This window comes from Melozone crissalis, unplaced genomic scaffold (genome assembly GCF_028551555.1).
Source record: "Melozone crissalis strain CALT ecotype California unplaced genomic scaffold, PUWL_Pcris_2 ptg000061l_1, whole genome shotgun sequence".
Classification (NCBI taxonomy): Eukaryota; Metazoa; Chordata; class Aves; order Passeriformes; family Passerellidae; genus Melozone; species Melozone crissalis.
In genome coordinates, this window is record NW_026535839.1 from 15,784,518 (window position 1) to 15,800,640 (window position 16,123).

The window sequence follows — 16,123 nt, forward strand, 5'->3', positions numbered from 1 at the left end:
AGGTATAATAGTTGTCTGCTCAGAGGTTCCTTCCTGGGGGACTTTCCCTGGGATAGTTTCATACATTCATTCCTGACTCCTGGCATCTGCATAACACGCTCACAGAGAGAGTTATTAGTTTAATTTTCTTGTGAATTACAATGGAGGCAGAGAGAATTAGAAAATACTTTTTTTTTTTATTATCATTACTTTTTGTTTTCCAGTTGAGAGACTGTAAATGAGGCTATTCATCCTGCTAACATCAGTAGGGACCCAAACCCAAGTCTTTCTGGGGTAATTGGTTTCTGATGAGCAATCACTTGTAAAACCAATAGCAAAGGCAAGAACTGAAATATAAATTCTCTCTTTACATGCTGAGCTTTTCATTAGGATTGTATGTCTGGCTTCTTTCTGGGATTCAGTGGAAAAGCCATGAAGTGGTAAACAAGGCAGTGGACTAAGCCTGATAAGAAGTTTGTATTAGCAAAAAAATTGGGAAAGCAGCATTGTCTGATGTTCTCCACAACAAATAAAGCAGCTGCAGAATCCCCCTGGCTGCAGCTTTCTAGTGAGCCCTTTGCAACTGAAGCCCTGGAGAGAGAAAAGAGACAGCAAATCTTCCTGTGGGGCAGACCTGAGTGTGCTTTTATCCAAAAGAGACCAAAATGTTGAGGAAAAAAAAATAAATTAGAGGCCAGGGACAGTTTTCCATGCTGCAAGTCTGTCTAGGGGGGCTGATGGAAATTTGCAGCCCCTGACATCCTGCAGTTTGCAAAATACAGGGGACAGTAATGCCTGGATTTGTTGCAAGGGCTGAGCCTGTGAGTCAGGATCCAGGTTTTTTTTCCCTTTCCTCCCAGTTACTAGTGAGGAATCTGCTAATCTGCACTGGCTTTTGTTTCCCTGATGAACCCCAGGGTGCTTAAGGCTTGATTTATTTATTTATTTTGGTGGCAAATTAAGCATCAGTCTGGATGCAGCTCTCTCAGTACTTCCTAGGCTGGGGCTGTGGTGCTGTCATTCATTGGCTTAACTGGATTGCTTGCTGCTTTATGGGTTTTTTTCCAGTAAAATCTTTTGGCACACATACAGTTGCTTGTTGCCTTAAAGATGAGAAGAGAGCAGCAGGCTTGACAAAGACAGGAACATTTTTAAGCTCATGTACACAGAAAGGCCTCTGAAACAAGAATGATGTGGACACATCTCCATCAAAACAAACCAAGCAAAACCCTTCAAATAAATCCTTTTTTTTTTTCAGCTTTCAAATGCTGAAAGCTGATCCCAGAGAAACAAACAGTAAAATCACTGATTGGATTCAGTACCGAGGAACCTGCTGTGAGCACAGGAAGGGGACACAACATGACACACCAAGTATTGCCCAGAGATCTCTTCTAAACACAGCTATTCTGGGATTCTGTGCTGACAGTTTTCTGCTTTCATTAACCCAAAAGAGCCAAACACATTGCTGTGGCCACAGCAAGAAATGAGTCAATTTGGACACTTCCATATTTGCATCACATTAGTGTACAATTTGTACACATTTGTGTAGCTCAGGGCAGTATTTTGCAGAGCTATCAAGCAAATCTGTCCTGTTTTTTGTTTGTCTCATTTGGAGCCAGGCTTCCCAGGAATCTCCCAAACCTGGGTGTGCCCTCTACCAATCATGCCTTCTATTAGTTGCACACCCATCAGGCTCTGCTGACTGACCCAAATTTTTGGCCTGCCCCCTCAAATACAGGGCAATGTTGTAATTTTGGTATTGTTTGAGCAGAAGGAAGTGTCTCTGTGACACTGCCAGATCATTCATCTGAGTTTAAACACAGGAAATTTTGGGAAAATGAGGAGGAGAGGAGAGGAGAGGAGAGGAGAGGAGAGGAGAGGAGAGGAGAGGAGAGGAGAGGAGAGGAGAGGAGAGGAGAGGAGAGGAGAGGAGTTTTAGCCAAGGCTGTAGTGTGATTTAAGACATGTGGAAGAGGGCCAACTGGTCATAGCAATTTTCCAAACCGCCCAAGCCTCTGCAATCACTTATAACGCAACAATTTCTGTCTAGAATATAGACAGAGGTTTGTACCAGATTTGTACCTTAGAGAAAACTCCAATGTCTTCCTGTCAAACTGTACAAGGACAACCTGCAGAGCCTGGCCCTGCATCACTACCCATGCCTGTTTAGAAATCTGTACAGGTAGAAGCAGTCTGTAGATAATGAACATTTTTTCCTACTTGAAACAAGTGCTGCAGGAGCCCCAGTTCCCCACCTCTTTCCCTCTTCCCCAAGCATTTCCACATGCCCTTTCCCTGGTGACAGCTAAGTTCCCAATTGAGGTCTCTCCTGGAAGTTTATCCAGCTGATCTTTCAGAGGATGATTCCATTTGGTCTTTATGGATGTTTCTTCCCTCTCAGTGATGAATAGTACAGCTGAGCCTTTCATTCACAAGGCAATTGTGATGGGAACAAAGGGGGAAAATGTAGGAAGTGAATCCTTACAATTTTAGTTTGGTTTATTGCAAGGTTCTAATTGTAACATTGTTATTTTTGTTGCGCTTGTATTTCCCTTTTCTAGAGTTTATTAATGAGGAGGACTAGAAATAAGCAAAACAGCATCAGATCACATCATTACATCATTCCCTTAAATATGTGTGTGACTGAAGAATTGGTGACAATTTGTCAGTGACAGAAAGTGGTGAGTGATTAAAGAACATTGATCAATCCACAAAATGATTTGTTGCTCTCTCAGGTTCTGTTCATTCTTTGCTTTATTATGGGACCTAGGAAAACTCATTGAGGATTTGGAAGGCCTGTGAAAGAAAAAGGAGACGGTTTTCAGGACCTGCACAAATAATGTACAGCAAAGGGATAGAAAAGAACTATGGGTAGAGATTTTTCTAATTTAACCAACTCTAAGAATTTCTGCCATTGGATAATGTTTGTAGTTGTTATTGTAAAAACAAGGAAGAAGGGCGGACAAAACATTAAAAACTGGATTTAAAAGCTACTATCTGGCCAGGAAACCTGTGCCAGTGTGGGAATTTCCCTGCATTTCCTTTCTGGTGGGCATTTCAGGGAACCTGAGGTATTAGGGGAACCTCTGGATAAGAAATGAAATTGCTGTGGGTTCTGGGTGCAAGGTATTAGAGGGATTCTGCCTGAAACTGCAAAGAGCTCAGTCTCTGCCAGCCCACAGCCCCCCTTTGCATCCTCTCCTCTGGCCATCTTAACAACCCTCTCAGCTTTTACACCCTGATTTCCCTTTCCATCATTTCTTGCCACTCTCCCCTCTTGCTGTAGAGCAAGGAGGAAGGAACTATTTCTCCTGCAACCACATCATTCTCTGACTTTATTTACAGAGGCTGAAATGAAGAAAACTCCCCCCTGCACTAAATCTGTTTGGCTTGGTGAAGGCAAGGAAGTGGAATTATATTGCAAATGTCAAGGGCTATGAAAAATGTAACAGACTTTAATATTCTTCTGCTGTTATTGCTGAGAGTGTCTCTCACCTGCATTCACAGAAAGTGAAGTGCCTTTTACCACTGAGCAGAAATGATTGCCTATTTTTATTTTAAAGCTGCACTGTGGCAAGTGTCCTAATAATAAATGCATTTTCCCTCCAAACTCTCTCTTTAGCAATTAACCTTCAGCCTCAAGACTTAATTTTAGCCTTGAGCCTTTAGGGTCAATCCCTGCCTCAGGCTCCAATAAACCCCAGCCCCAAATATCCTGTTACCTATGTCTTAAAAGTGATTCCTGCATTCCTAATTACAATCACAGCCCTACCTTCCTTGATACCTGATGGGAGCTGGTGCTGAGCCAGGCACTTGGATGCTGCTTTGAAGATGTAAAACATTTACTGTGCCTCTCTCCATAGCTCACTTTCCCGTGGGGCTGTGTTTCAAGGTAAGTGGTTTGCATAAGATCCCTCAGAGACCTACATTTAGTTTATTCAGTAGGATAAACAACCTGCTGCTTTTGTGCTTCTCCCTACAGAGCAAAGAAAAGCCCATTTTATACATTAAAATTGAACACAGCATTGCTGAAAGGTCTGTGATGGCTTTTTTCTGGAGCTCAGAGCATTTTATCTTGCTCCAGGAGGGGTCTCACAGGGCATAAGCCCTGTATATCTCCTTGTACATCCCCCTCCTGAAATTACAAATACTCCTCTCTTAAGACCCTGTGTTGGTGAGGGATAAGAGGTTGCCGGCCCTCAGCTCTGCCTCTCTCACTGCCCGAACTGCCCAAGGATGGGGGAGTTCGTGTCGAGCGTTTTTTCACGATGATGTTTTAATTTCACCTGGATGCAGCAATCCCGCAGCTCCGGGAGGGGGAACCCGGCTCTTCGCAGCCCAATTAGCACAACCCTTGCAATTAAAGGGCATAAATCCTTGATGTTTTACTGGGAATCACGACATGTGCCAGACCCTGGCGAGCCCTGGCAGCACCGGAGGGCCCCGAACGTGCAGTGATGGGGGGAAGTGGAGCAGCCCCGGCAGAACAGAGCCGCGGGGCTGGGAGACCCGAACCAAGGCTGGCATCGGGCCACGTTCAGTTATCAGACACTTACACCCTGAATTAGGACGGGGACACACACACAAGGATGTCGCCCTCTCCCTCCTTGTGGGGTCGGTGCTGGTAAAGGCACAAAGAAGAGGAGCGGTGGAAGATAAACGAACAGCCCCCCCCCCCCCCCCCCCCCCCGCCGGGATTTGAGCAATCAGGAAATATAATCTGAGCTGGAAAGTGCCCGAGCATCTGTTGGGTTATTAATAAATTGTATGCAATCTGTCCGGCATGAAGCTCGGGACGGAGGGGAACCATCTGCTCCCGAGCGGCAGCTCTAATGGTGTCTGGGGAATGAACTCGGCAAATGGGAAGGAACGGGATCGGCCAGCCGGGCTCCCGGAGTGCCCGGTGCCCGCACGGCTTTTCCAGGCACGGACAACGCGGAGCTTCCCTCAGCCCCGGGACAGGACCCGCAAAGAACGGCGATTCAGGCCCAGCGTGGGTGCTCATCATCATCTCTGCAAGCCTCGTAGGCTCGGCCAGCTCCCTGGGAACTCGGGTTCTCTTCCGAGATCCTTTCCAAAGGGTCCTGCCCAGAGAAACCCCGCTCACAGGCGCTGTCCAGCCCTGGGCGGGATCCCCGACCTCTCCCGCTTTCCTGTGGGTCAGTGCTGATGGCAGCCCATAAATACTGTTCTCCACGTTTTATCCTCCATCTGTAAGGGTGCCTCATGTGTTTTCTCGGGGGATTTTCAGCTCAGCTCCTCCCCGCGCTGAGCAGCGAGGGAGCGGGCAGGGCAGAACCCCCTCAGCCCACGGCCAGGGCTCGGTGCCCGCTGTCTCCCGGGAAAACCGGGACTCCCTGGGCCACTGCCAATGTCTGGGTGTCGCTTATGTTAACTGAGCAAGGCTGGGAGCGGTTATCGCATGAGCTCTCACCGCGGAATAAGCAACCAAAATGTTTCTTGCTGAAGGACATCCCTGCCTGCCCGCAATCCGCGGGGGCAGACATGCCTTCCCTCAGAGGGAGAATCCAGGAGCGGCCAGCAGGCAGGCACCATACCCCTACAGCTCTTAGCACGTGAGAAAATCCTGGCTTCCATAAACCCCAAACAGCGGAACTCCGGCCGAAATAAAGGATGCTTGAGGACGACACCTCGAGCGACAGGAGAGAGTGAGACAGCGAGGGAAGAGCCGCTGCCAGTGGGGTATGAGCGAGAGCCGGGACCCGCTGGGACGACGGCTCCACCTCCCGCCAGCGATGCCGACCCCGGAGCTGCCGCCGCCGCCGCCGTTGGAACGGAGACTGGCGGGAGCTTCCGGCGGGGCGGGGCGGACGGGGGAAGCGGAGGGAAGCGAGTTCCGCCCCAGCACCGAGAGGCTCCGTGCGGGCCCGGGAGGGACGCACGGCCTGGGGACTGGCTTGGCAGTGGCTGTTATTGTTTTATTATTATTAAATTTTATTTTAATTTTTAAATATATTTTATTAACTCTCATTCCGACTGGTGCCGCTCTTCTCTTCCTGCGGATTGAGGCGTGGAAACGCGGCCAAGCCGGGAGCTGGGCCTCTGCGGAGGGAATGAAGGAGCTGACAAGGCGCTGAATCCCCCGGGACAGCGGGACAGCTCAGGGCCCACCGCGGGTCCGGTCACCGGCATGGGAAGCACAGCAGCTTCCCGAAGAAGGTCGGGACTTCAGCTGTGCCAGGTCCCGAAGACAGACAGGGAAGGGGACGGATGTTTTGTCCATTCCCCGCTCTCTGAGCTTGACCCCTTCTGTTCGGGGACTGCTGCAGGTGATGTGCAGAAGCGAAGACGAAACGCCGTGCGTGGGTGCTCCAGCCGCTGAGCCACCACGGCATCTCCTTCCTCATCCCCCCCTCCCGCATTGTCCAGGGAGGAATGCCTCGCTGAAAGACCGATGGGACCCTGTGAGCAGCCCTTGTCTCGCTGCTTAGGGTACTCTTGCATAGTAGAAGAGCTTTGGGCCTCAGGAGGCTTTGAAACCGGACCCGGCTTTTCTGTGCAGTGCTCTAAGCGCTAAACTGCGCCAAGGAGGTGAGAACGACACAAAGATAAATCCCACGGTGCGAGTTCGGGACTCGTCTGTCCTTCTGGAGGGAACGGGGTTTTCTTTCCGGATCCTCGTCGGCGGAGACAGTCGCCCTGAGGCGGCCGATGTGGAGCTGCTGTGCGGTGCTTTCCATCCTGGGGTGGTGGGGCTGGAAGTGTCCTGTATGACGGGAGCGATTCTGTCGGAGCTGCTGCTTTTCCTTCTCTTGCCAATTCTCCATGTCTTGTCTCCGAGTGTAACTGGAGTAACGAGCTAATTTCAGCGGGGATCTAAACAGAGCGTTCCAAACACCCCTGGAAAAGTCTGTGTGTCTCTCCGCTCTCTAAAGAACAATAGGAGACGAACCTTTTGACTTGTGTTGGCCTCTGGGCTGTACTTGCTGCTCTAAGAGTCCAGCGGTCAGTCAGAGAGCTCTGATTCATGCTCTGAACTTGGGATGTCGAAACACGTGGTTAATATTTTTCAGGACTTTAACAAGGTTTTCATCCGTTCCTGCCTAATGAAGGAGGCTCACAGTAACGCTCAGGCACTTAATAGACTTTCAGGGTGTTAAGATGAGTAGTTTATACTGATTTTTTTCTACAGATCCTCTCTGTGGATCACCACCCTCGCTGCTTAGTCAGAAGCGTTGGGAATGCTCCAAGGCTGACCAAAGCTGAATTAGCTAAACTAAGCCTTCCACCAACTCGTGTGATTTTTGCAGGATAATTTCAGCTTTTTCTTATGACCTTAGTGGGTTCTTCTTATAGGTGCAGGTTCTATAAAAGGCACTTAATTGTGCACCTGTGGTAGTAGTGCAATGCTACAATGCCTAAGGGTTCGCCCATGTCACCCCTGCCCCACTGCTACTCAGGTAGTAGCTGGATTTCATCAGTGTGAGAATCCCGCATGGACTGGATCTGAATAAGCAAGAAACAACTCTTCCTGTAGGTGATCTTGGAGTCTTTGACTCTGTCTTTGCGTTTAGAAACATTTTTATTTCTAGCTTAGCTCAGATATTTGGCATTGTGGAACCATTTAGTGAAGCTGCTACTTGGTGGATATGAAAATGATATAGACAGGCGTTCAGACCAAAATAAAAAGGACACCGTGTCCTATGGCCTCGACGTCAGTGTTTGTCACCTCATTAACAGATGTTTTACTGATTTAAAACATCCTACTACATTTTGCATACAGCAATCGTAACTTAGTACGGCTCTTAAGATACTTGTAGATCGAGTTTGCTGGCATCAGCATTATATGTTCACCTCCATGAACACGGCATGAAATATTTCTACAGAGAAGACCTACTTATTCCAGGTAAGTGAATTAATTTAGCAAAGAGAAACAGGTAAGTAGTGGGGAAAACTTCAATCAACTGAAACAAACTCACCATAAAAATAAAAACCAACCGAACAAACCAAAACCCCAAAACATAACCAAACTAAAAATGCAAACAAAAGAGGAAAAAAAAAACCAAAACAACAAAAGCCAAAATCTGTCCTGCTTAAACACCTCTTGTCCTGGATTCACATGGAGCAAATGTGATTGATTTGTTGATAGAAGATCGTCCCTAGCATCTCTTCCTATGCACGAGTCAAGACAGTGACCTCTACCCAAATGGTTATTTCCTTTTGCTACATAAATTAAAACAAACTGCCAGAAAACTCCAGGAAATTCACGAGTTCGTGAACACGTATCCAGATCAACCTGACAAAAATTGTGCTGTGCAGGATTTTCTCGCCAGTCCTCTGTTATGAAAAAGATCAATTCTGTTGTCTGCACCTGGAAGAAGTTAACAAATACTGTTCTACTTGATAGAATGGATTTGCCTGTGTCTGTTTACCTGTCGTCTATGGTAAGTAGAGTGTGAATCTGCAAACCTAATCCAAGGGAGAGAAGGACAAAACCCGCGTGGATGTTAGAAATGAGAAAAAGATGTGCTAATGGGTTTAATAACCCCCCGTCCTCGGCGACAGCAGTGCCTGCCAGAGGCTCCTTTTGCTGTTTACCGTGGGCTGCTAGAGAGAAGCGCTGGAGGGGAGGAGCACTCTTCATCTTCACAGCCTAGTTCCACCAGAATTTGGGATATGATAAAGTGTCTGAATGTCTTCCTCGGGGAGAAAACCCTTTTGCTGGTTGTGATACGAAAATACAGGTAAGTTACGAAGACACAGAAGGAAGAATTCATCTTTGCATTGATGGCATAGACCAGGCAAAATGGCACAGGGATGGATCTGGAATCAAGACATCATTTATACCCACAGAAATCCTGACTGCCTTCAGCAGCAGATTTCCATAAGAACCGGCGGCACTGCAGAGATCAATAAAGCAGGAACACAAACAGGTCAGTAACACAATCGTATTTAATAATGTTTTGAGCTGTGGTTTGTGTACAGAAGCTACAGATGTGGCAGCAGAGGTTATTCTTGTCCTTGGTGCTCCTGACGGAGGTGCTGTGGGGCAGGTGGTGAATGTTAGGAGGGCAGGCAAGAGCTGTGTGGACATGTAGAGGAATTTGCCCTGAAGCTTCAAATGGTAGTAAGAAAAGCTTCAAATGGTGGGTGGTAAGAAATCTTCCCACAGCACGAAATCGGTTTTGCCGGGATGGAGAAAGGGAGACTGTACACCTTTTTCTTTTCTTTGTTTTTTTTCCATCAATGAGGAATGTTGTGCTGTGGCAGTGTCTGTGTACTGTGGCAGTGATCCTTCCCTCTGAGTGGCATGGAGAAGGGATTGGGGATTTGTCATAGGGAGACTGAATTTGAGTAGAGAAGAGTCTTCCTTGATGAAAGGACATGCTGTCTAGCACGTGGGCTGTGTCATTCGTGACAAACTGCAGAACATCTGCCTAGCTGGGGGTCTCTGCCCCTGCATAGAGAGGTTCTTGCTGTATCCTGGCAGAGCTTGTCTGCTGGAATGGAGAAGAGCTTGGCATTCACCAGGCGGCAAGAACAGCTCTTCATCGAGCTGTATGAATAGCATGCAGGAGCTGTGCTGGTCCCGTGCTTTTTCAGCGTTCTTGGAGGCTTGGTGTGCTGGGCTCTGATGGGTTTGAATCTCTGAAGGAAAGATTCAAACAATCCCCTGGGGTTTTTGTATAATTGAAGCCTTTTGCACAGATGTCGAAATATCTCTGGCTTGGGCTGCTCTATCAGAGGGAGGTGGAATCTCTTCGTTGAGATAAGGGGTTCAGGAGTGTGTCCGTCTTGCAAAAGGGGAGGGAAGCGATGGAGAAGGGACAGCCTGTCTGTCTTGCATAAATTGCAGAAAAGCAGGAAGTTTGTTCCTCATCTGGAGAGATGAAAGTCGGCAGGAAAGAGGAAGGGGACTCTTACCAAAATACATGTTTGCACTCCATGTCGAGAGTGATGTAATTATATGAAAAATTACTTGGTTAAGGAGACAAAGGAGAGGCAAAAAGAGAAGAAGAGAAGGAATCGGGGGAACAGAAGACTATGACAAAGAAGAAAAAGAAGAAAGAAACAATGCAAAAATAAACGAGAAGCAGAGAAGGATGAAGAAATAAATGGAAAAAGAGAGAACAGAAGAAACCATAAACTATATAAGTGACATGTCATTGACGGTATCACTGCACACAGAAAGAAAGGGAGGTAAGAAACGAAGAAAGAAAGGAGGCAAAAAAGACTGCAAATAAAAGAAAGGAGAATGAAGCCATAAATTACATTACAGGAGTGCACCAAATACATGGCTGAAGAATACAGGACTGAAGGAGAAAGCTAAGAATGAATATAGATTTGTGAATCAGTGAAGAAGAAAGGACAGAGAAGAGCAAACGAGGTGACCAACACGTACCGAAATTACCTCAAGATGTGGAATGGTGGAATGGAGCTGGTGCCTAAAAAGGTCCGGCTGGCGGACAGCACCGCATCCGGCGGTGGTGTCTGTAATTAGTGCTGACTGCTCCTAATTGATGATGCCCACCGCGGTGCCGGAGGCGACCAACGATCGACCAGCAAGGGTAAGGAAGAGAAAGGGAATGAAAGGAAGGGAAATGGGAGTAAACGATAGGGCATGACAAGGCAAGGATGAAAAAGAGAACAAGGAGAAGAAGGAAGAAAGGGAAGTAAAGTAGAAAGAAAAAAAAAAACAAGAGACAACTAAGAAACAAGAGAAGGCTAAGGAAGGAAGAAAAGGCAAGACCGAAAGAAGAAGAAGGAAAGACAAAAGAGAGAAAGAAAGAGAGAAAGAAATACGACCACGGTAGGAAGAAACAGCAGAGGAACGGCCATGACGGAGCGGAGGCACAGGCGCTGTCGCGGAGCATGTGAGGCGGCGGAGCAGCGCACGGTGTCGCTGCAGGCTCAGGAACGGGTCCGTGTGGGCGGCTCCGCCCCGGTGCGGCGGAGAGCCCGGCTGTGAGCGCGGGGGGGCGGCTCGGGCCGGGCAGCAGAGCCGGTGCGTGCGGGCGGCGGCGGGGAGCCGTGCGGGGCCCGGGCCGGGGCCGGCAGCCAGAGCGGCGGCGGCGGCGAGAGCGGCAGGAAGGATGGGCGAGCGTTGTTGTGCGGCGGTGGTGCGGGTGCTGGTGCTGCAGGCGGCCTGGGCGCTGTCGGGCGGGCAGGTGCGCTACTCGGTGCCGGAGGAAGCCAAGGCCGGCACGGTGGTGGGCCGTCTGGCGCAGGACCTGGGCCTGGAGGCGGGCGAGGCGGAGGCGCGGCGGCTGCGGCTGGTGGCGCCGGGCCGGCGGGCGAGCGTGGAGGTGAGCGGGGCGAGCGGCGCGCTGCTGGTGAGCTCGCGGCTGGACCGGGAGGAGCTGTGCGGCAAGAGCGCGCCGTGCGCGCTGCGCCTGGAGGTGCTGCTGGAGCGGCCGCTGCGCGTCTTCCATGTGCAGCTGGAGGTCACCGACATCAACGACAATGCCCCCGTCTTCCCCGCCGCTCGCAGAAACCTCAGCATCGCGGAACTGACGACTCCACCAGGGTCTCGTTTCCCGCTGGAGGGCGCATCAGATGCGGATATCGGAGCGAATGCGCAGCTGACCTACACACTCACCCCCAGCGAGCATTTCTCTCTGGACTTACAAAAATCGAATGATGGAAATATTGAACCTGAACTCGTTTTGACGAAATCTCTGGACCGCGAGACGATTCCCGTGCACCGGTTGGTGCTGACGGCGACTGACGGTGGCCGGCCGTCTCTGACGGGGACAATGGAGCTGGTGATCTCGGTGCTGGACACGAACGACAATGCGCCCCAGTTCAACCAGTCCGTCTATAAAGTGCAGCTCCTGGAGAGCGCTGGGGTGGGGACGGTGGTGACAAGCGTGAATGCCACGGATGCGGACGAGGGAATTAACAGTGAAGTGACATATGCTGTGACGAACTTTATTCCCCCGAGTGGAAAAGATGTGATTTCCATCAATCCGAACACTGGCGAAATTCTCCTCACAGGCAGTCTAGACTTCGAGGAAGTCAAGGTATTTAATTTTCGTATTGAAGCGAGAGACAAGGGAACACCTCCGCTGACAGGTCACTGCAAGTTGGTGCTGGAGGTGGTGGACGTGAACGACAACGCGCCGGAGGTGTGGGTGACGTCGCTGTCGGTGCCGGTGCCCGAGGACGCGTCGTTGGGGACGGTGGTGGCCCTGCTGAGCGTGTCGGACCGGGACTCGGGGGAGAACGGTCGCGTGCGGTGCTGGGTGTGGCCGGCGTCGCCGTTCGGTCTGGAGGCGACGTTCGCGGGCTCGTACTCGCTGGTGCTGCGCGAGGCGCTGGACCGGGAGCGGGTGTCGGAGTACGAGGTGGAGGTGCGTGCGGAGGACGGCGGGACGCCGGCGCTGCGCGCCAGCCGCGGGCTGCGGGTGCCGGTGTCGGACGTGAACGACAACGCGCCCTCGTTCGCGCAGGCCGTGTACACGGTGCTGGCGCGGGAGAACAACGCGGCGGGCGCGGAGCTGGCGCGGCTGTGGGCGCGGGACCCGGACGAGGCGGCCAACGGGCGCGTCAGCTACTCGGTGTGGGACGGCGGCGTGGGCGTGGGCGGCGGCGGGGCCGCGGGGTCGTCGTCGGGTGGCGTTGGGTGGCGTCCGGCGTCGAGCTACGTGTCAGTGGACGCGGAGAGCGGGCGTCTGTGGGCGCTGCAGCCCTTGGACTACGAGGAGCTGCAGGTGCTGCAGTTCGAGGTGCGCGCGGTGGACGCGGGGGAGCCGCCGCTGAGCGGCAACGCCACGGTGCAGCTGTTCGTGCTGGACGAGAACGACAACGCGCCGGCGCTGCTGCCGCCCGCGGGCTCGGCAGCGGAGGCGGGCGGCGTGGCGGCGGCGGAGTCGGCTTTGTCGCTGTCGGGGGCGGGCTCGGAGTCGGGCACGCTGTGGGCGTGGGCGGCGTGGGGGGCTCCGGCGGGGCAGGTGGTGGCCAAGATCCGCGCCGTGGACGCCGACTCGGGCTACAACGCGTGGCTGCGCTACGAGCTGTGGGAGCCGCGGGGCAAGGGCCCGTTCCGCGTGGGGCTCTACAGCGGCGAGGTGAGCACGGCGCGGGCGCTGGACGAGGCGGACGGGCCTCGCCAGAGGCTGCTGATCGTCGTGCGCGACCACGGCGAGCCGGCGCGCTCGGCCACGGCCACGCTCAGCGTGTCGCTGCTCGAGGCCGCCGAGGCGGCGCTGGCCGCGGGATCCTCGTCGTCGTCGTCGTTGTCGGCGGTGTCGCGCTCGGCGGCGGGCGTGGAGCTCGGGGCCGGGGCGGCGAGCGCGGCCACCAACGTGTGGCTGGTGGTGGCCATCTGCGCCGTGTCCAGCCTCTTCCTGCTGGCCGTGGTGCTGTACGGGGCGTCGCGCTGGGCGCCGCGGGCGGCCGTGCTCTCGGCGCCCGGGCCCACGACGCTCGTGTGCGCCAGCGAAGTGGGCAGCTGGTCCTACTCGCAGCGCCACAGCCGCAGCCTGTGCGTGGCGGACGGCGCTGCCAAGAGCGACCTCATGGTTTTCAGCCCCAACTTCCCTCCGCCGCCGCCCGCTCCTGCAGCCAAGGACACGCAGCCGGAGCCCTCCGCTCTCCTCGACACGGTCAGTGCCAATACCTTGCTCTGGTCTCTCTCACCTACCCAACCCTTCTGTCCCTCCTGGTGTGCTGGCTCTGCGGGAATCCGGGCTCCGTTCCCCCGGGGCCGGGAGCGATGAGTGCTTGACGGGTGCTTAAGGATATTAATAGGCGCCTTTTGATCTTCCTTTAGGGGGAATATAGAATTATTGCCGCACCCCTGAGCCGTTATGGTCCGCAGCTGCAGTTTGCTCCTCTGTATGTAAGCTATTCTGTCTTAGAACGAAATCGCTGCATCTTTTGATGAGAGGTGCCCCAAGGCGTCAGGTTTGGAACCGGTCTTGCCTGGTTGTCTTTAGCATTTCCACCCGAGCTTGCTGAAGAGTCAAAAAATAAGTAGGTTGAGATATTTGCAGTCCCCAGGCGCCATTTGTTACCTTATTTCCTTTGGTATCTGCTGACCATGCTGGTATTAGTCTGGTTTCCTATGGAAAACTGTTTTCCTCCTGTAATTCTGCTCACGAGATTGTCTGATTCAAGGTGACAGTTGCATTTTCATAGACAAAAATTCTCCATTTTCCTTCTACCACCAGGGTCATTAAGAAAGCAGGGAAGATGTGTTTAATATTTCCATGTTTCCATGATTTTTTTCTATGTATTATGTTGCTTTCATTAATAGTGCAAAGTGTAGGGCCAAAGGAGTTTGGCCCAAGGAAACTGTAACAAGGAAGAAAGTTATTTTCTGCACCTGTTCCCTAGATTGTGGATTTGTGATTCTGGCTGAGAAACAGCATGAAATACGCTCCTTGTTTTGATGTTCTTTCAAAATTTGCGCCAACGGTGACATCATTTCAAAATCCCTTGAAATCTTTTCTGTATTGAAGAAACAACGCAACAGCCCCAAAAATTAAAGAACCACCATTCCCCCCAACAAGTCTCAAATAACACCCTCCTACACATTAACTATCATGTGTTACACTGGTGTTCTCACCAATATTTTCGATTTTTCTCAGAGCATGACATGAATGGCATCACCATGTAGAGTTGTTCCAATATCACCTTTAGAAAGAGTTTTGCTCCCAGGTCTGCCATGTTTTCATCTAAGATAGCTGAAGCATTATAAAACATGAAATGTCAGCATCAGAGGTTCTGCTGTAAACTGCACTGATGGTGCCATCCCTGAGTTTATTATGGTGCTGTCATTGCTGAGAAGGATAAGCAAAAAACATGTTGAGCCTTAAGATAGGAAGGGCAGCTGTGGTCTGTGACAACTGAGTAGGGCCTGGCCATTTCTTTATCTGGAGGGTGACCTTGAGAAGTGGGAAAGCATGGCTCTGGGGAGGCAGAAAATCCATGAGAAGGCCACGGGTCATGACATAAGAAAAGAACATGAGATGGTATGTTTGTCATGAGAACACATCTCAGAGTGGTGAGTGGAGGATGCCCTAAAGGAAAGTGTGAGGCAGGATGGAAGAGAATGCTCTTGCCAAGGACATTTCCCAGGCCCTAAGGGTCTGGAGTAGGACACCTTCCTGATCATGAGGCATTGTGTCATACTGAAATGCTCACAAATGTTCCTTTGAGGTTCTCAGTATCTTTCACCAGAGGCAGGCCCCTGTGCTGCTGCCTGCCTGGTGCAGGCCATGTGTTGGTAAGAGCTGGTAAGATGGAGAGTGCTCAAGGTTGTCTGATGAGCTGCTTGTTTCAGAAATGTTGTTGTGGAAGGGGAACACTTCAGGCTGCTGTCCTGGTGTAGTGATGGGCATTTATAATCGTTTTCACAGACTTTGGTGTTGCCATGATGGTTCCTTACTCTTCCTCAGGTGGGATTTATAAGGACACACAATGAGGCTGAAATCTTTATGTGCTCAACTTCCCCTACTCGTGCACTGCACAGGTGGCTTCAGGAGAGATGATGTCACATGGGGCTTCTTCTGGTATTTCCAGGTACAAACCTGCACTACAGCCCAGCTCTGGTTTCATGTGCTCCAGATTCTCCCACCCAGCTGATCTTGGGATTGCTTTTGTGGTTTGGTATTTGCTGTGGTCCTCTTGATGATAGAAAGATGTGTGGACTGGGATCAGAGCTGTCACAATTCTAATCACAGAATCTTTGTGAACTCTAAATGAAGCTTTGCAGTGTTTCTAACTGAGATTGCTGAAAAGGAGCAAAGCACTGGTGGTGAACAGGCAGCTGGGGAGAGCCTGCCAGCTGCTGTGTGGCTTTGCAGCCCTCAGTATGTTCTCCATGCCAATCATGAGGGAAGGTGAGGTTGTACGAAGAATTGAATCACACGCAGACCAGAGTTTACAGCTGGGTCATATTGCTGGGTTCTAGCAATGTTTGATATTTCGGCAGTAATCCTGCATGTGGTACTAAATAGGTCGTGGACCCATGAGATGGGGAGGGTGAGTTTGAGTGGAGAAGAGTCTTGCCTAAGGAAAATGTGGATACTGGGTAGAACACAATCTATGTCATAGATTGTCTCATTTCACATGGCATAGGATAAAGAATATAAGCAGCAAACCTCAAGAAAAAGTTCATGTGCATAGCGCTGCTCCCCTGAGATCGTGTCAGGACCTCCAGTAGTTTTGCATATTC

The 16,123-nt window shown here is 51.1% G+C and overlaps 1 protein-coding gene across 1 annotated transcript; it reads left to right on the forward strand.

Moving 5' to 3' along the window:
• The first annotated feature begins 11,027 nt into the window (after positions 1–11,027).
• On the forward strand, positions 11,028–13,661 carry LOC128944825 (protocadherin alpha-8-like). The gene has a single exon (XM_054288275.1). It carries the CDS (start codon positions 11,034–11,036, stop codon positions 13,659–13,661), a length of 2,628 nt encoding a protein of 875 aa, XP_054144250.1. The 5' UTR covers positions 11,028–11,033.
• The last annotated feature ends 2,462 nt before the right edge of the window (positions 13,662–16,123 follow it).

Bases quoted from the DNA above. Each gene is read 5' to 3' on its own strand.
- LOC128944825 (XM_054288275.1), top strand. From the start codon at position 11,034: ATGGGCGAGCGTTGTTGTGCGGCGGTGGTGCGGGTGCTGGTGCTGCAG.